At 41.9% G+C, this 12,766-nt stretch overlaps 1 protein-coding gene across 1 annotated transcript; it reads left to right on the top strand.

Annotated features, from left to right (window-relative positions):
• The first annotated feature begins 856 nt into the window (after window positions 1-856).
• Window positions 857-5,713, top strand: C23H17orf67 (chromosome 23 C17orf67 homolog). The gene is made up of 4 exons (XM_015879665.3): window positions 857-950; window positions 1,596-1,696; window positions 4,515-4,654; window positions 5,237-5,713. The coding sequence occupies exons 1-3, from the start codon at window positions 896-898 to the stop codon at window positions 4,629-4,631; spliced, it is 273 nt and encodes a 90-aa protein (XP_015735151.1). The 5' UTR covers window positions 857-895; the 3' UTR covers window positions 4,632-4,654; window positions 5,237-5,713.
• The last annotated feature ends 7,053 nt before the right edge of the window (window positions 5,714-12,766 follow it).

The raw sequence follows: 12,766 nt of genomic DNA on the forward strand, positions 1-12,766 counted from the left end.
AGCCCAGCGGTGACAGAGCGGGTACGGGCATGGCGTGCTGTACAGCTGTACAGCTTCACGTGGAGCAGCACTTAAAACACAGCGACACTTGGTGGTATGAGAACCCGCAGTTCTGTGCGTCTCAAGAACAAAACATCCATCAGTGACCAGAGGCCTTGCAGGGCACACAGCATCCTGGGGCCTATCAGCACCCAAATACGCACACACACACACATACACATACACACATATATACACACATATATACACACATATATACACACATATATATACACACACACATACACAAACACACACGGTGCTGCTCAGTCCACATGAGCCAAACACATTATTAAGGTCCCGTCCTTATCCCACTCTGCTCCATGGTGATGCCATTGACCGCCCTGTGTTCAACCAACCTGTCTGAGAAAGAGAAGAACACTGTGTAATCCCATGAGGGTGATACAAACTCCACAGCGCTGATTTGGCTGCCTGAGAGTTAAACCAGGTTAATGGATCCCTGTGTTAGAGACAGGAATTGTTCCCAGTTCAGGGCTGGGTGTCTGTGCTCCAACACAGCATCCCTATTCTGAGCCCATTGCTGTGCTGTGTGTAACGCAGGCTCCTACTTTCACACCATTCAAACACCCCGCGTGGCTCACAAGGAAAAAGTGGAAAAACGCTCTTCTGGTTTTTTTCCCCCCAGGAACAGAGTTATTCTCTGTTATGCTGAGAATGTTGGAGCAGATAATGGCCACATTGAAAACTTCGCACCAGATGTCTTCAAAGTGGTACTATAAGTCACATTAGGTAAAGCACAAACAAACATCTGTGACTGACGTAGCTACTTCAAATAGGCTCAAGCTTCCGTCAGCGCGACTCAGACTGGAACAGGCTGAGAGAAAGCAGAATCAGAATGAAGCAGTTACTTGTGTTTATCTTCCTCCTGGTCCTCATGACCGCTGTTACAGGTAGGAGTCTATATAAAACAAACCCGTGCGTGTGTGTAATTCTGGAGTGAGAGATGCAGAACATATTGTCATAATATTAGTGCTTTGTATTTTAGGATCTTCATATTTCATTTTTAATACTTAACTTTTTCTACATTGCAGGCGTCCCATGATCTGACTTTGAACAAGTGAGCTATTGTATCAGATATTTTACTCTCTGTGTGCACACTGCAGTCATTTATTCTATAACCAAAACACTGCTTTATGAGCTTATAATTTTAATATTATTTCACCAAACTCTCCTTCGCTTTACTTAGAAAAATAATCTTGAAAAGTAAAGCAAAACAGAAGGGAAAAGAATGGGAAGAGTTACTAACTTCAGTGATTAGGTGGTGCTGTTATATTTTTTCAATGCAGGCGGTAACATTAATATGTAGGATTTGTTACATGCTGGTGGGAGCAGACTATAGAAACACAAGTATAAAAATGGTTTAAAATTCCACTCGTATCTTCTGGAATGCAGCATCCCCTGGGAAGGGGCTGCAATGAAAGAACACTTTGTATATGGACAAAAATAAAGTTTGGAGACATTTTGTTTTACAACTGACAGATAAAACATAAACTTGATGCTAATTTCCTAACTAGCTGCTGCTTTTCCATCTGTAGACACTTCACCGATTTTGACTGAGAAAGAAGCCAAACAGATTCTGAGAACCCGTCGTGAAGACAGACAAAGAAAAGCTGGATTCCCTGATGAGCCAATGAGGGTGATTTATGACATTTACTTTTAAATTGCATTCATTAAAAAAAAAGAGGGGTTAAGGGTGGGAGGAAGGGAGGGCAAGTGCTTAATATTAGATTTGTATAGGTAAAATTCCAAAGAGTACGTTATGAATATCACCTACTTAAGCAGCTGAGTTCTGTGAAATAATAAAACGCTCTGTTGCATTCTAGTGTCAGGTACCATTCTGTAAGTGCTAAACATTGCTCAGGGTGTGTACAGGGCAGAAATTATTTATCATGGTTCAGAAAATGCCAGTTAGATTAATGAGAAGAAAGTGGCTTTTCATTTATAGAAACGTGGAGTTCATCAGGTTGTTCCCAAGAGCGGAAATAACAGGAAATGTCTTCTGCTTCCAGTACATTCTGCACTCAAGGCAGAAAGGAGGTGCAGGTGTCAGCGGTCAGCGTGGAGGTTGAGGTAGCTCTACACCAGCTTTGAAATCACTTACATTCATTTGCTTTGTTATGAATGCTGCAGCTGAGATGGTTCGTTGTGACACTGTAGAGATTTCAGCTGCTACGTTAATGCAGCAGCACTGGTTTTGTGTGTAATATTTACATTTATTGATCTCTATCCCAAATTACAACAAAAGGAACATGAAGGAATTTAGGAACCTTCTGTTTTACGTGCTTCAAGAAGATCTAACATATAATTCTGTGCTTCTCAAAAGTTACTTAAGGTATTTTAAAATTAGTGCCTATTCTGTTCCAAAGTAAATAAACTGAGCTAAAATTATATGGCTCTGAAGAGGGAAAAACCACAGAATCTGGGAAGGACAAAATCGATTGTGTGTGTATGAGGAATACAGGGGCTCAGTTTAGCAAGGTGCCGAACACTTCTGAACTCCATAGGGCATGAAGAGCACTAACTACGTTGCAAGGCTGAGCTCAGTGTGTGCCACACTTATAGGGACAGCTAGTGGTTCCCTCTTTCCAATGGTTGTTGTATACAAGCCAAAAGAATCCACCTGGCAGTCCTGGCCATACACCACTTCCAACATACACACTTCTCTGTCAGCAGTGATGGCCACAGCAAATCAAAGCTGTCACAAGAATTCTACACCAAGCTTGTTAACAACCCTGAACAATTGAGGCTGTCTGACAGCACCAAGAAACCAATAGGTGTTTGATTCAGAGTTGGGGTGGTTTCCATGCTGTTGTTCAATACGCTTTGCAGTTGTTGAAAATTGGTGGGAGTACATCCCAACCATGCTAAAACTCAATGTAACACCATGATTATACATACATTATATAGTAAATACCTTAAATATAGGATCAAAGAATAGGAGAGTGGGATCGAGTTACATTCTGTGTTACAGGAAGTGAAATGCGTGCAGGCAGAGAGTAGAGGGAGCTCGGGCTAGAGAAGCATTTGATTACTGAGCTCTGCTGCTCTGCCCTGGCCACTTTGCAAATGCTTCTCTGCAAGAAAATCCGAATGTAAGAGTATTTGTTTTTCTCACTAAAAGTCAAGGTTTTCAGTAGAAAATAAAATATCCTTCAATAAAAAATCCATCCCTCCTCCCCAGTGGAACAAGGAGATTTTCAGTTGTGAATTAAGGGGCAATGGCTGCTGTGTCCCTGTGCACAATTCTACCACAGACTCAAAGAGAAAAACTGATTTTGTATGGATTCTTTGTAGCAGAATGAAATTAATGCTGAGATGAACCTGCCTCTGTTCAGCTTTTTTAAGCAAAAGCTGTTTGTTGAGGCCAGCTCACGCTGAGCTGAGGAATTTGCAATTCTTTGAGACACAGTTTGACTTCCACAGTGCTGTTTCACTAAAAAAAAGCCCATTCAGTTACAGACAGGAAGATCTGCCATCTTTGATTATTTTAAAATGTCATTGATGTTATCAACATATTCTAATCTTACTTTGACCAAGGCCCTGCTTTTTATCGTGAGGAATCTTTTCAGTCATATAGTCCTCTTCTCTGCAAGTCCATTTCGCAGCCCCACAGAGGGACTGGAGCCAAGGTGCTTTGCACTGTGAGGGACACAGAGCACAGTGAGAGGCAGGATGCTCACGCTTCCTGCTGCCATCCTGCACTCGTCTTCTGGGCAGCTCAGAAAGCAGAGAGCTGGATGACAGCAGGAATGCTTGGCTTGTGCAAAGGGTTTATGCTACAGCTTCAATTGCTGCCTTACCCAGTGTGCTAAGCAATGGGCTGCAGTTCTGAAAAAATCCCTCTCTCTCAGTAGGTTTATGAGCCACATGCACTAGCACTGTAACTTTATAAAAGCAAATTTTCTTCCTGATGGAAGTTGAGTTTTTGGCACATGACTCACTTAGTTTTGACAACTTGCTGCTTACATCAAAACCCTCCAATTCATATTATTTATATTTTACACAACATCAGTCAGCACTGATGCAAAGTGCCTGTTGGAACCCTTCAGAGTACTGCCACATATCTGATCAAAGTTTAATGCAGGAATCAGTTACCAGAAGAGACTACAACAAGCCTGTCTATGAGATTCCTTTTGTAACCCAAGGACCAGCAGAGGCTTCTGCGTGGATATGCCAATAAAATACGTATATAAAATGTATATATGCAGAATTCTTAATTTATGAATATTGTTACAAAATTCTTGCCCAACACCTTTACTAGTCTGGCTGATATCAATCATTATGTATTGCTATGTTATGACAAAGTGACTAGAAATCTCATTTCATTACATTTGATAATTCTCAGAGGTAAACCAATGGTCCTTGTATAAGCTGTAAAACTGACCTGCTTCGTTGGCCTGACGTCAGGCCTGAGTGGTTACATAACTAAATTTCATCTCCTTGTCTTTAAGTAGGAGCATATGCTTTACCTCCAGCGCTTGGAGCAGAGATCAGAAGAGCAATTCCTGGAGCACTGGTTGAATCCACACTGCTTGCCACACTGCAACCGGGATTTAGTCCATCCAATCTAATGGTCTTGCTTACTCTGTGATTGGTATATCTCTATTTCTTTTACAGTGCAGACAGTGAGATTTGTCAGCCAGGATAAGCTTGAATTCTCATCATAATAGCGATACTGTGTCACTCACAGTCAACTTCATAATATAAAAATTGCTGATTTGGGAGCATACTTTCAAAAGCATTTAAGCAGTAAAATACAAGGATGGTATCTGTCAGGGCTGATGCGATTTGAAAGTTAGAAAGTTCATCTGCTTAAAATTATGCTAGGCGTCTATCTGTACCTGTATGCACCTAAATGCCTTTGAAAACCTGGATATTGGGGCAGACTTCAATGGAGCTCTTCTAATCCACAGTAAGCCAAAAGTCTGCAACTTATTTAACAACAAAACCACAAGATTCGCAGCCCTGAGCCCTGGGAGGTGAGTGGGAAGATTTCAAAAAGCCTCACAGCTGAGACACAGCTGCAAGCTGCCTCACTGCTGTCCTGCTCACAGCGACAGGAAGAATTAATGTTAGAAAGGTGCTTAAAAGATTTGAAGCCTTTCGTATGTTATTAGTAACGCCAATTTCTTCATGTGTTTTAAATCTATTTTCCTTTTTTTATTTATTTCTGCAGATCTCTTCATGGCCATGGAGGAAGATACGTACTGTGACTGTGCTAAGGACAAGATTATTACTGCACTGGCTATATGCTCATTGTAGAGCTGGATCTCTTTGCCATAATTATAATCCTTGTGCTATGGCAAAACTTCCAAACATAAGTAGCTACACATATTACAGACCAACATACATTTTCCATATGTAAAGAAAATAATGATTGCATGCATGAATAAATAAATGGCTTTCCTCCAAATTCTGAGCTACAGGCAAGAATAAATCAGTAATGGGTCTAAAGGATGCTTTCTAAGGGGACAGCTTTGAACTGTCTGAAGTAAATGCAACTTAAATGGACCTTGGAGGAAATGTTAATTATAGTTTTGTAGCTTAAATAACATTATATGAAGACACCACATTTATGCAATGCTGATCTACGTTCAGTTGCTTGATGAATATTTTGTGTATTCTTTCATAATAAATGCTTAATTCAAATCCACTTTCAGATGATTCTGTTATGCTGTACTTTAACAGCATATGCTAAAAAGGATTACTGGAAGTGAGGCTCGGGATTGCAAAGTGATTTCTTCTTGTATTTCAAGTATTTCAAAGTGAGGACTTTCTGAGTCCAGCAGGTGGGAAGGAATGGACAGTCTGATCACTGTGTAGTTTCTCAGCAAATCTTTTCCCACTCCTTTTAATTCTCAGGTCATCGTTATGAATCCAGCCATCCCCCTTCTGCCTGTGTGCCTTTCTAACTTATGCCTTGTGCAGAATATCTTGTACAATGAGATGATACCTGCTGAACACCATGAGAGAGGTCTCGATTGCTCTTACCTAACAGTTATGATTTGTAACAGCAATAGAATCAGCTATGGACTGACTCAGCTAACAGCTCAGCTTCACTGCAGTCACACTGAGACCCTAAAGACAGGTAGCTAAATAAAAAGCAATCTGAAGCAGATAACGTTACTGAATCTCAGAGCATTTATTAGGCTCAAGCAGCACAGCAGTGCTAGTATACTTCCCTTCCAGTAAGTTGACTGTCTTGGATGACTCCAAGGAAATAATTTAAATCTCAAAGCATCAAAGGCTTACTTTCCCCAGCAGTCAAGATAGAATCACAGATTGAATCTTGGAGTGGGAAAAAGCATAATGAGGTTGCTATTGTCTCCATTCATAATGTTCTTAATGTCATTGGATGAAACCCTGGCTCTGTTTTTTCTCACTTAGTGGAAAAAATCACACCAATCCCAGCTGTGCCAATTTACCCCCACTGAAAGTTAAGTACATTTCTGAAATAACAGAACCCCTACTTAGTTATATCCAGTCACAGGTAAGATCATTAGTAGGGTTAAGTGTGAGCTGCTAGGTCTACCTCAGTAACACTGAGCTCATCTTCATGCAGACTGATTCAAGAAGCCGAGTCTTCCATTCATACAAACTAATTTGTGCCCTGCAAGTTAAACAGAGAAGCACCCTTCAACCAGCTGAGAGAGCGCCAAAGAAGAGGAGGGCCAGCAGAATACAGCAGAGTATTGGAAGTTTGCTCAGCACTGGCAAACACTGCAGTCTAAAGAGAGAAAAGGCAAAACCATGAGTGCTTCAGGCTTTTTAGACCATGAAAAACCTCATACTTCTTTTAGCACAAAAAGTTAATGCCGCAGAAACATTATGTTTAGTTCTAGCTAAAGAAATGATGTAATTAAGCTTTTCCAAAGCTTCAATTCAATTTTGTTCTCCTCCTCTATACAGGTATTTCCTTTAAAGCCACGCTCTGCTCACAGACATCTGAAGTTGAACAGGCTTTAATCACTGCCTGCTCTATATTCGCTGTGTCTGATAACACTGTCACCTCTCAGGTGAAGAACTGCCCACTAGATGCCGCTGTTTCCGCACACAAGCTGCACCACAGCCCACAACGGACGTTTGTCTCAAGGTATTTTCGCATCCCCCCTCCTTCTTTTTTTTCTTATTTTATTTTATTTTTTTTTACTCCTTTTCTCACAATATTCAGCTCAGATGACTGAAATTAAAAGTCGCCTCTAAATAGGAGCAAAGAACACCTTTAGGAAATGGCAATGGTAGGGGTGTGGGACTCATTGAAATGCAGACTGTAGGAGCAGGTTCTGCACACTGGCAGAAGTTCTTCACTCACACAGTGGATCCCATTTGATCTTCAGTAGCCCCAGACTGTAAGCTGCAGACTCACTGCAGACTCAAATCCTACACAAAGTAGCCATAATATCGCCACTACTAATTCATCAGTTCAGCTGATGGTTTATTCCTAGCAGACTGCCTCACCTTGCAGAAGAACGTGCACCAGAGGTACTTAATTCCTGAGACTCCAATGTCCATGAAGGTTTACATCCCACTGCTGTGCTCCCGTTATCAAAATACAGCTCACAAACCTGTCTGTAATTAGCTGGGCACTTCTTTCCCTCACAAAGAATATGACCAAGGTTCTGGAAAAAACAACTGTGCAAGAGGAAAACTGACACTAAGCAACAGCAACAAGAGCAGCAGCAAAAATAGTTTTATCCTCAGTTTATTAGTGCCATGGCACACACAGCATCAGCTCTGTTTCCATAGTCGTGGAAGGATACTATTACGATACATTTATAGGTCCAATGGAAGACTCTTTAATTAACTAGGAAATGACAAGGCATCTGTGGCCAACCTGTATAAAATTTAGTCCTTTATGCCTTAGTTACACTCCACTGAGTATTTACTCTGAGCCTGCAGGTATTTTTACCATTCGTGCAGCATCCCAAACCATCAAAGCGCTGGATGTGTTGGATTCCTTGCCTTTCTATGAATGAAACTGCAATGACTTCAAAAATATCTTTTGGAATGTTATGTTCACAAAGCAAAATCTTTCTGGAATCAACTTAGAGCTATTGAAGGTTAAATAAGAATGGGTATCTGCACAGCAAGCAAAGGGTTGCAGGATTCAAATCCATTCATGTTCCAGCTAGACCTGTGGCCAACAGCAGCTACATGGAATGAATATGTTCATGGCAATACTGTGCAGCTGTAAATTTGGTTTGTTTCTAGTCTGGTCTGGTTTGTACTGAGTTATTTTACACTGTAATCACTGCATTATTCAATACTATCTATCTACTATTTTAGATGACAGCCATACTGCAATATTGTACGAATCACATTTCAAGTAGGTCAGAGCAGAGGAAGCTCTCAGACAGCAAAAATACCACAATTCAAAATAATCCGAGACCTTCAGCTTGAAAAATAAATCACTGGAGATATAATTAGAAAATAAATATTCAGGGCTTCATTCTGTAAATCATGAGTACATCTCACCCATGGAAGTCATCCAGTGAATTCCAGCCCTTCACAGGAGTGAAGTTGCTACGGTGAGTGGTACTCAAATATTTTCTTCTGTTGTCACTAAATACAGTTTTGGTAACTCATAAATATACTCACTTCCTTGCTAATACGGAAGGGGCCAGCAGGCTGTCATTAAGGGTACAGTCAGGGATGGATCAAGGTGGAACTGCTACCAACCATCTCCTACTTCCAAGTCTTGTGGCATTCCCTGTATTTTCCAGTTCTGATATTTCTGGGCACTGTGAAGGCTGGGCTACAGGCAGTGGGACAGCAGGGCAGGCCGTGGCTGGATGCATGGAGCCCTGCTGACCACACGTGTACTTTTACTCACTTTTCAGCTGTGAAACACAAAGCTGCAGTCTCATAGACAACACCAATACCACAAACTTCATATCAAAGCAAAAGCAAAACAAAGTAATAAATGAAGTAGATTTATATCTATGCTTGTTTATACAGATACATATGTATACAGATCTTTTAACGTAGTTTAAGTTATAGAAATTAAGCTTACATTTAAAGTGTGAATGGATCTGAACTGCATTTCAGCATTCCAGCTGCAGAATTTAAAGTTTTTGAGAACGTTTCCTGCCTGGAGTCATTTGTTTTTGAGTCCTGAATATATTCCGTGCATTTCAGCATTGCACAAAGCTTTGCTAACATCAACTCTACAGCTCTGGAGGGGATTTGGCAGAGGGTGGTTTAGATAAGAGCCATGGCAGAAACAAAGTCTTTCTTTTTTATTTGTCTCCCTCCTTCTTCCCTATTTACCATTTGATGCTTTAGAGCTGCTCAGGGAAAGGGAGAATAATGTTTTCTATTTCATGGTGTACAGCTGCTGCACTGCTGGAGGAAAGCAGTTTAAATATTAATATGGCTTTGGGGCTAAAATTATTTCTTAAGAGGCGCTTCAATACAATGACTTTCAGCTAAGTGAACAGCCACAAAAATAGTCAACAACCCAAACCCCTCCAGCTGATGGTGAGCTCATGTTGGTGTGAGCCTGCAGAGCTCATCATGTGTGGCTGCAGCAGATACAGCTTTCCAGTCCAACCCGAGTAAAGAACAGCTCGTATGTGCAATAGTGTGTGAAGATCTCTAGAGTCAGAAACACCTTCCTGTTCTGACCTGAAGCTTTAAGATTGAATTGGATTATCTCAGCTCTTTTAGAATGTAACTCTTAGAATTAAACAAGACAAGAAAATAAACTAAATGACACCAAGGGTACGTTTTCCTTATCAAATTTAAGCCCACTTTTCTCCCATTTATTTTCATCTTCACTCTTCTGCTAACTCTGTCTTGAAAGAGATGGTTACAGAGCATTAGCAGTGGAAAAGCACTGCAAAGGATCCCAGCTGTGTATCAGCTTATGCTGGTTCTGGTAATTTCCTTTTTTTTACTAAATTCACTTCCAAATTCCTTTGCTAAAACTCAAGTCCTACCATGGCAAGCAGAGTTCCAACATCTCCCTACACAATGTGCTGAGCTGTTCTGCAGGCAAATGGACTATCTGAGATTGCAGCTGCTGTACCCACCCACACTGTGACAGGGCTGATGAGGCGCTGCAAACTATTGTTGTGGTTACTGAAAATCAGGGAGATCAGCATTTACCATAAGGTTACCATTCTGACATTGTTCCTGCATCTGCACCATGACCAGATGTCACAGCCCGCAAACCTCTCCTTCTGATCTGCTCTGCTATCACACAAACAATGCACGCTGCTGCTCACTTTGATTGTTACCGGTCTGAGGTACTCAGGAACTATAAACACATCACCTCTAATCTCCTACAATTTTTAGGGTGGAATAAGGACCTGCACAATCTGAGCATACATAAAGTACCTTAATTTTACTTAAATTAGCACTAGGTGTTTGCATTTAACTGAAAAGCTCCATAAACGTCATGTTCCTATTTAGAGTTACAATTTGAAAGGACCTTAAGCTAAGATGTAATACGTCCAAAAATGCAAACTCAGATTAAAGAACAGTGTGTGCCACTCAACTGATGAGCACCCAGTCTCCCCAAACCCAGGCAGAAGGCAGTCTGCATGTGTGCGGACATGGAAAACTGCTGCAACAAAGTTTATATAAGAAAAATAGAATCCAGTATTCTAAAAGTGCCATCAAGTTTGATGTGCGTTTCAAAACCTGTGCCTATTTCAGAAGCATTTTGGAACAGATATTCTCTCCTGCTCTGACGAGACAGAAATGTCTTTGCTTCCAGCTTCAGTGTCTACTCAAGGGGAGAAAAAAAAGGAATTAGGCTTTCTGGCAGGAGGGAGTTAGGGCTGGAAACAGAAGACCTTTGGTTGTGCTGTGATTGAATCAGGTGAGGCCAGCAAGGACAAACAGGCTGGATTCTGAGCGGGCTGAGTGCCGGCCCATGCCCTGTATGGAATCAGCCTCCTGCTTTTGCTCTTTGTTCTGTTGATTTAATTCAATCCAGGGGCAAATCACTGTGAAATTGTGTGTGTGTACGTGCAGGTGTGCACGTATGTGTGGGGGATGGATGGAAAGACGGACACAAAGGGCAATTGCTGTCCCATTTCCCAGCACCTTCCATCCCATGGTGGTCACACCTTGCCAGGGCTCAGCTCTGACCTTTTTTTCTATTTATTATTTTTCTAAAATTGTGTAAAATAAAAAAGCTAAGAATCATTCCTCAAGTTTTGATTAAAGCCATGAAGATGATGCTCTGAAGTACCTCCAGTTTGTTTCTTATAATGCTCTGTTAAACGCTCTGTGTTTTATCTCAGAGCAGTTACAGTAAGGCTGCCGGCCTATCTCCTTTTGTCACCTTGAGTTCTATCCCAGCAGTGCAAGCATCTCACATGAGACCACATCTTAGTAGAAGGATTCTACTCCTAAGGCAAGTCCCAGCAAACTCATTTCAGAGGTCACATCTGAAGATAAAATCTCATTTCAGGATATTTTTTTTTTTCCTCTGGGGTTTTTTTGTTTGAATGGCCAGTCCCTCCTCTGTTATAAACCTGGACAGGTCACTGACACCACGGACATCAATTGCTATTAGTCGCAATTGTGACAAGGGTAAAACATGACCAGTGTGTGTAACACTGAACTCGGTCATACTAACTGCCAGCAGGTGTCACAAACAACACTGTTATGATTCAAACAGCTGAGGGCTTTGAAACTGGTCACTCTGTGTGGCCAGTCACAGGTGCTACAAAAGTTGTTACTGTCGTAGGCTTGGACCTGCCTGCTCTTAGCAGGTTCCCATCATGGGGCTGTTTGGGAGCAGGACTTTTCCCTTTCCCCTCTTCCCATGGCTGCTGGTGCAGCAGGTCGGCCCGGCCCTTCCCGTTCCCATACAGACGGGTGGGGATCGGGTGGGCTGGGAAGGGGAGCAGAGGAATTCTGGTTTGGCATCCCTGGTGCACCGAGGCAGCCAGGCAGCAAGGAGGGGAGCGCAGTCAGAGCCAAGCACAATGTGAACACGGATTGCTTCTTTTGGAAAGGAGGAAACCCAGGAGCCACAACTGAAGCGCTGCTTTGCTGCTGGGATAACTCAGCTGTACGCTGTGCATTGCCCCACGTTGGTCCAACAGAGCTAGGACAATATTTCACTGAACTGGGAAATGATCTTTGGGCTGTGTTATAGATCTGAAATACTCATTGTTTAGGTAATTTGAAAAAATACCTTGTTTTTCTTTGGTTGACTGGTCTCTGGAACATTTAGGATGGCATGCACATAGTGGTAAAGGGGAAAAAATGAGACCAAACAAGGGATTTGAATGAATTTGACATGCTGGGAGTAGTACAGCTGGGGGATGGTAGAATTTAGTTACTAAGAAAGAAGGCAGCACAGATAACTTAGTTCTCCACCAAGGAGGTGCACAGAGGATTCCCAGCACAAGGCTCTGAGGAACAGGAAGGAGGTTAAGCTAAAGCAGGGGAGTTACCCAGCAATGTGAGAAGTTCACTGCCCAGCCCAGGCGGCCTCATCTGTGTGGCTCGGATGCTGCTGAGTTCTCAGGGTATCCTTCAATGGCACTTTGGGCTGCCACTGAAAATGCAGTTCTTCCATTTCCTCTTCCCACAGCTATTCATTTCTGCACTATCTTACACCAGCACAAGCACTCATGTGGCTGTACTGCTCCAAGAAATGAATTACTTGTACATTTTTTTGGTTGGTTTATTTTTTTGGTCGATATTCAGCTGGCTCAGGTCTGTGGTCCTGCACATTGTA

Source organism: Coturnix japonica, chromosome 23, assembly GCF_054131305.1.
Source record: "Coturnix japonica strain WE chromosome 23, WE-NBRP24, whole genome shotgun sequence".
NCBI lineage: Eukaryota > Metazoa > Chordata > Aves > Galliformes > Phasianidae > Coturnix > Coturnix japonica.

Bases quoted from the DNA above. Each gene is read 5' to 3' on its own strand.
- C23H17orf67 (XM_015879665.3), top strand. From the start codon at position 896: ATGAAGCAGTTACTTGTGTTTATCTTCCTCCTGGTCCTCATGACCGCT. The intron at 951-1,595 runs GTAGGAGTCTAT...TTCCATCTGTAG, and splicing joins CCTCATGACCGCTGTTACAG to ACACTTCACCGATTTTGACT. The intron at 1,697-4,514 runs GTGATTTATGAC...GTCTTTAAGTAG, and splicing joins TCCCTGATGAGCCAATGAGG to GAGCATATGCTTTACCTCCA.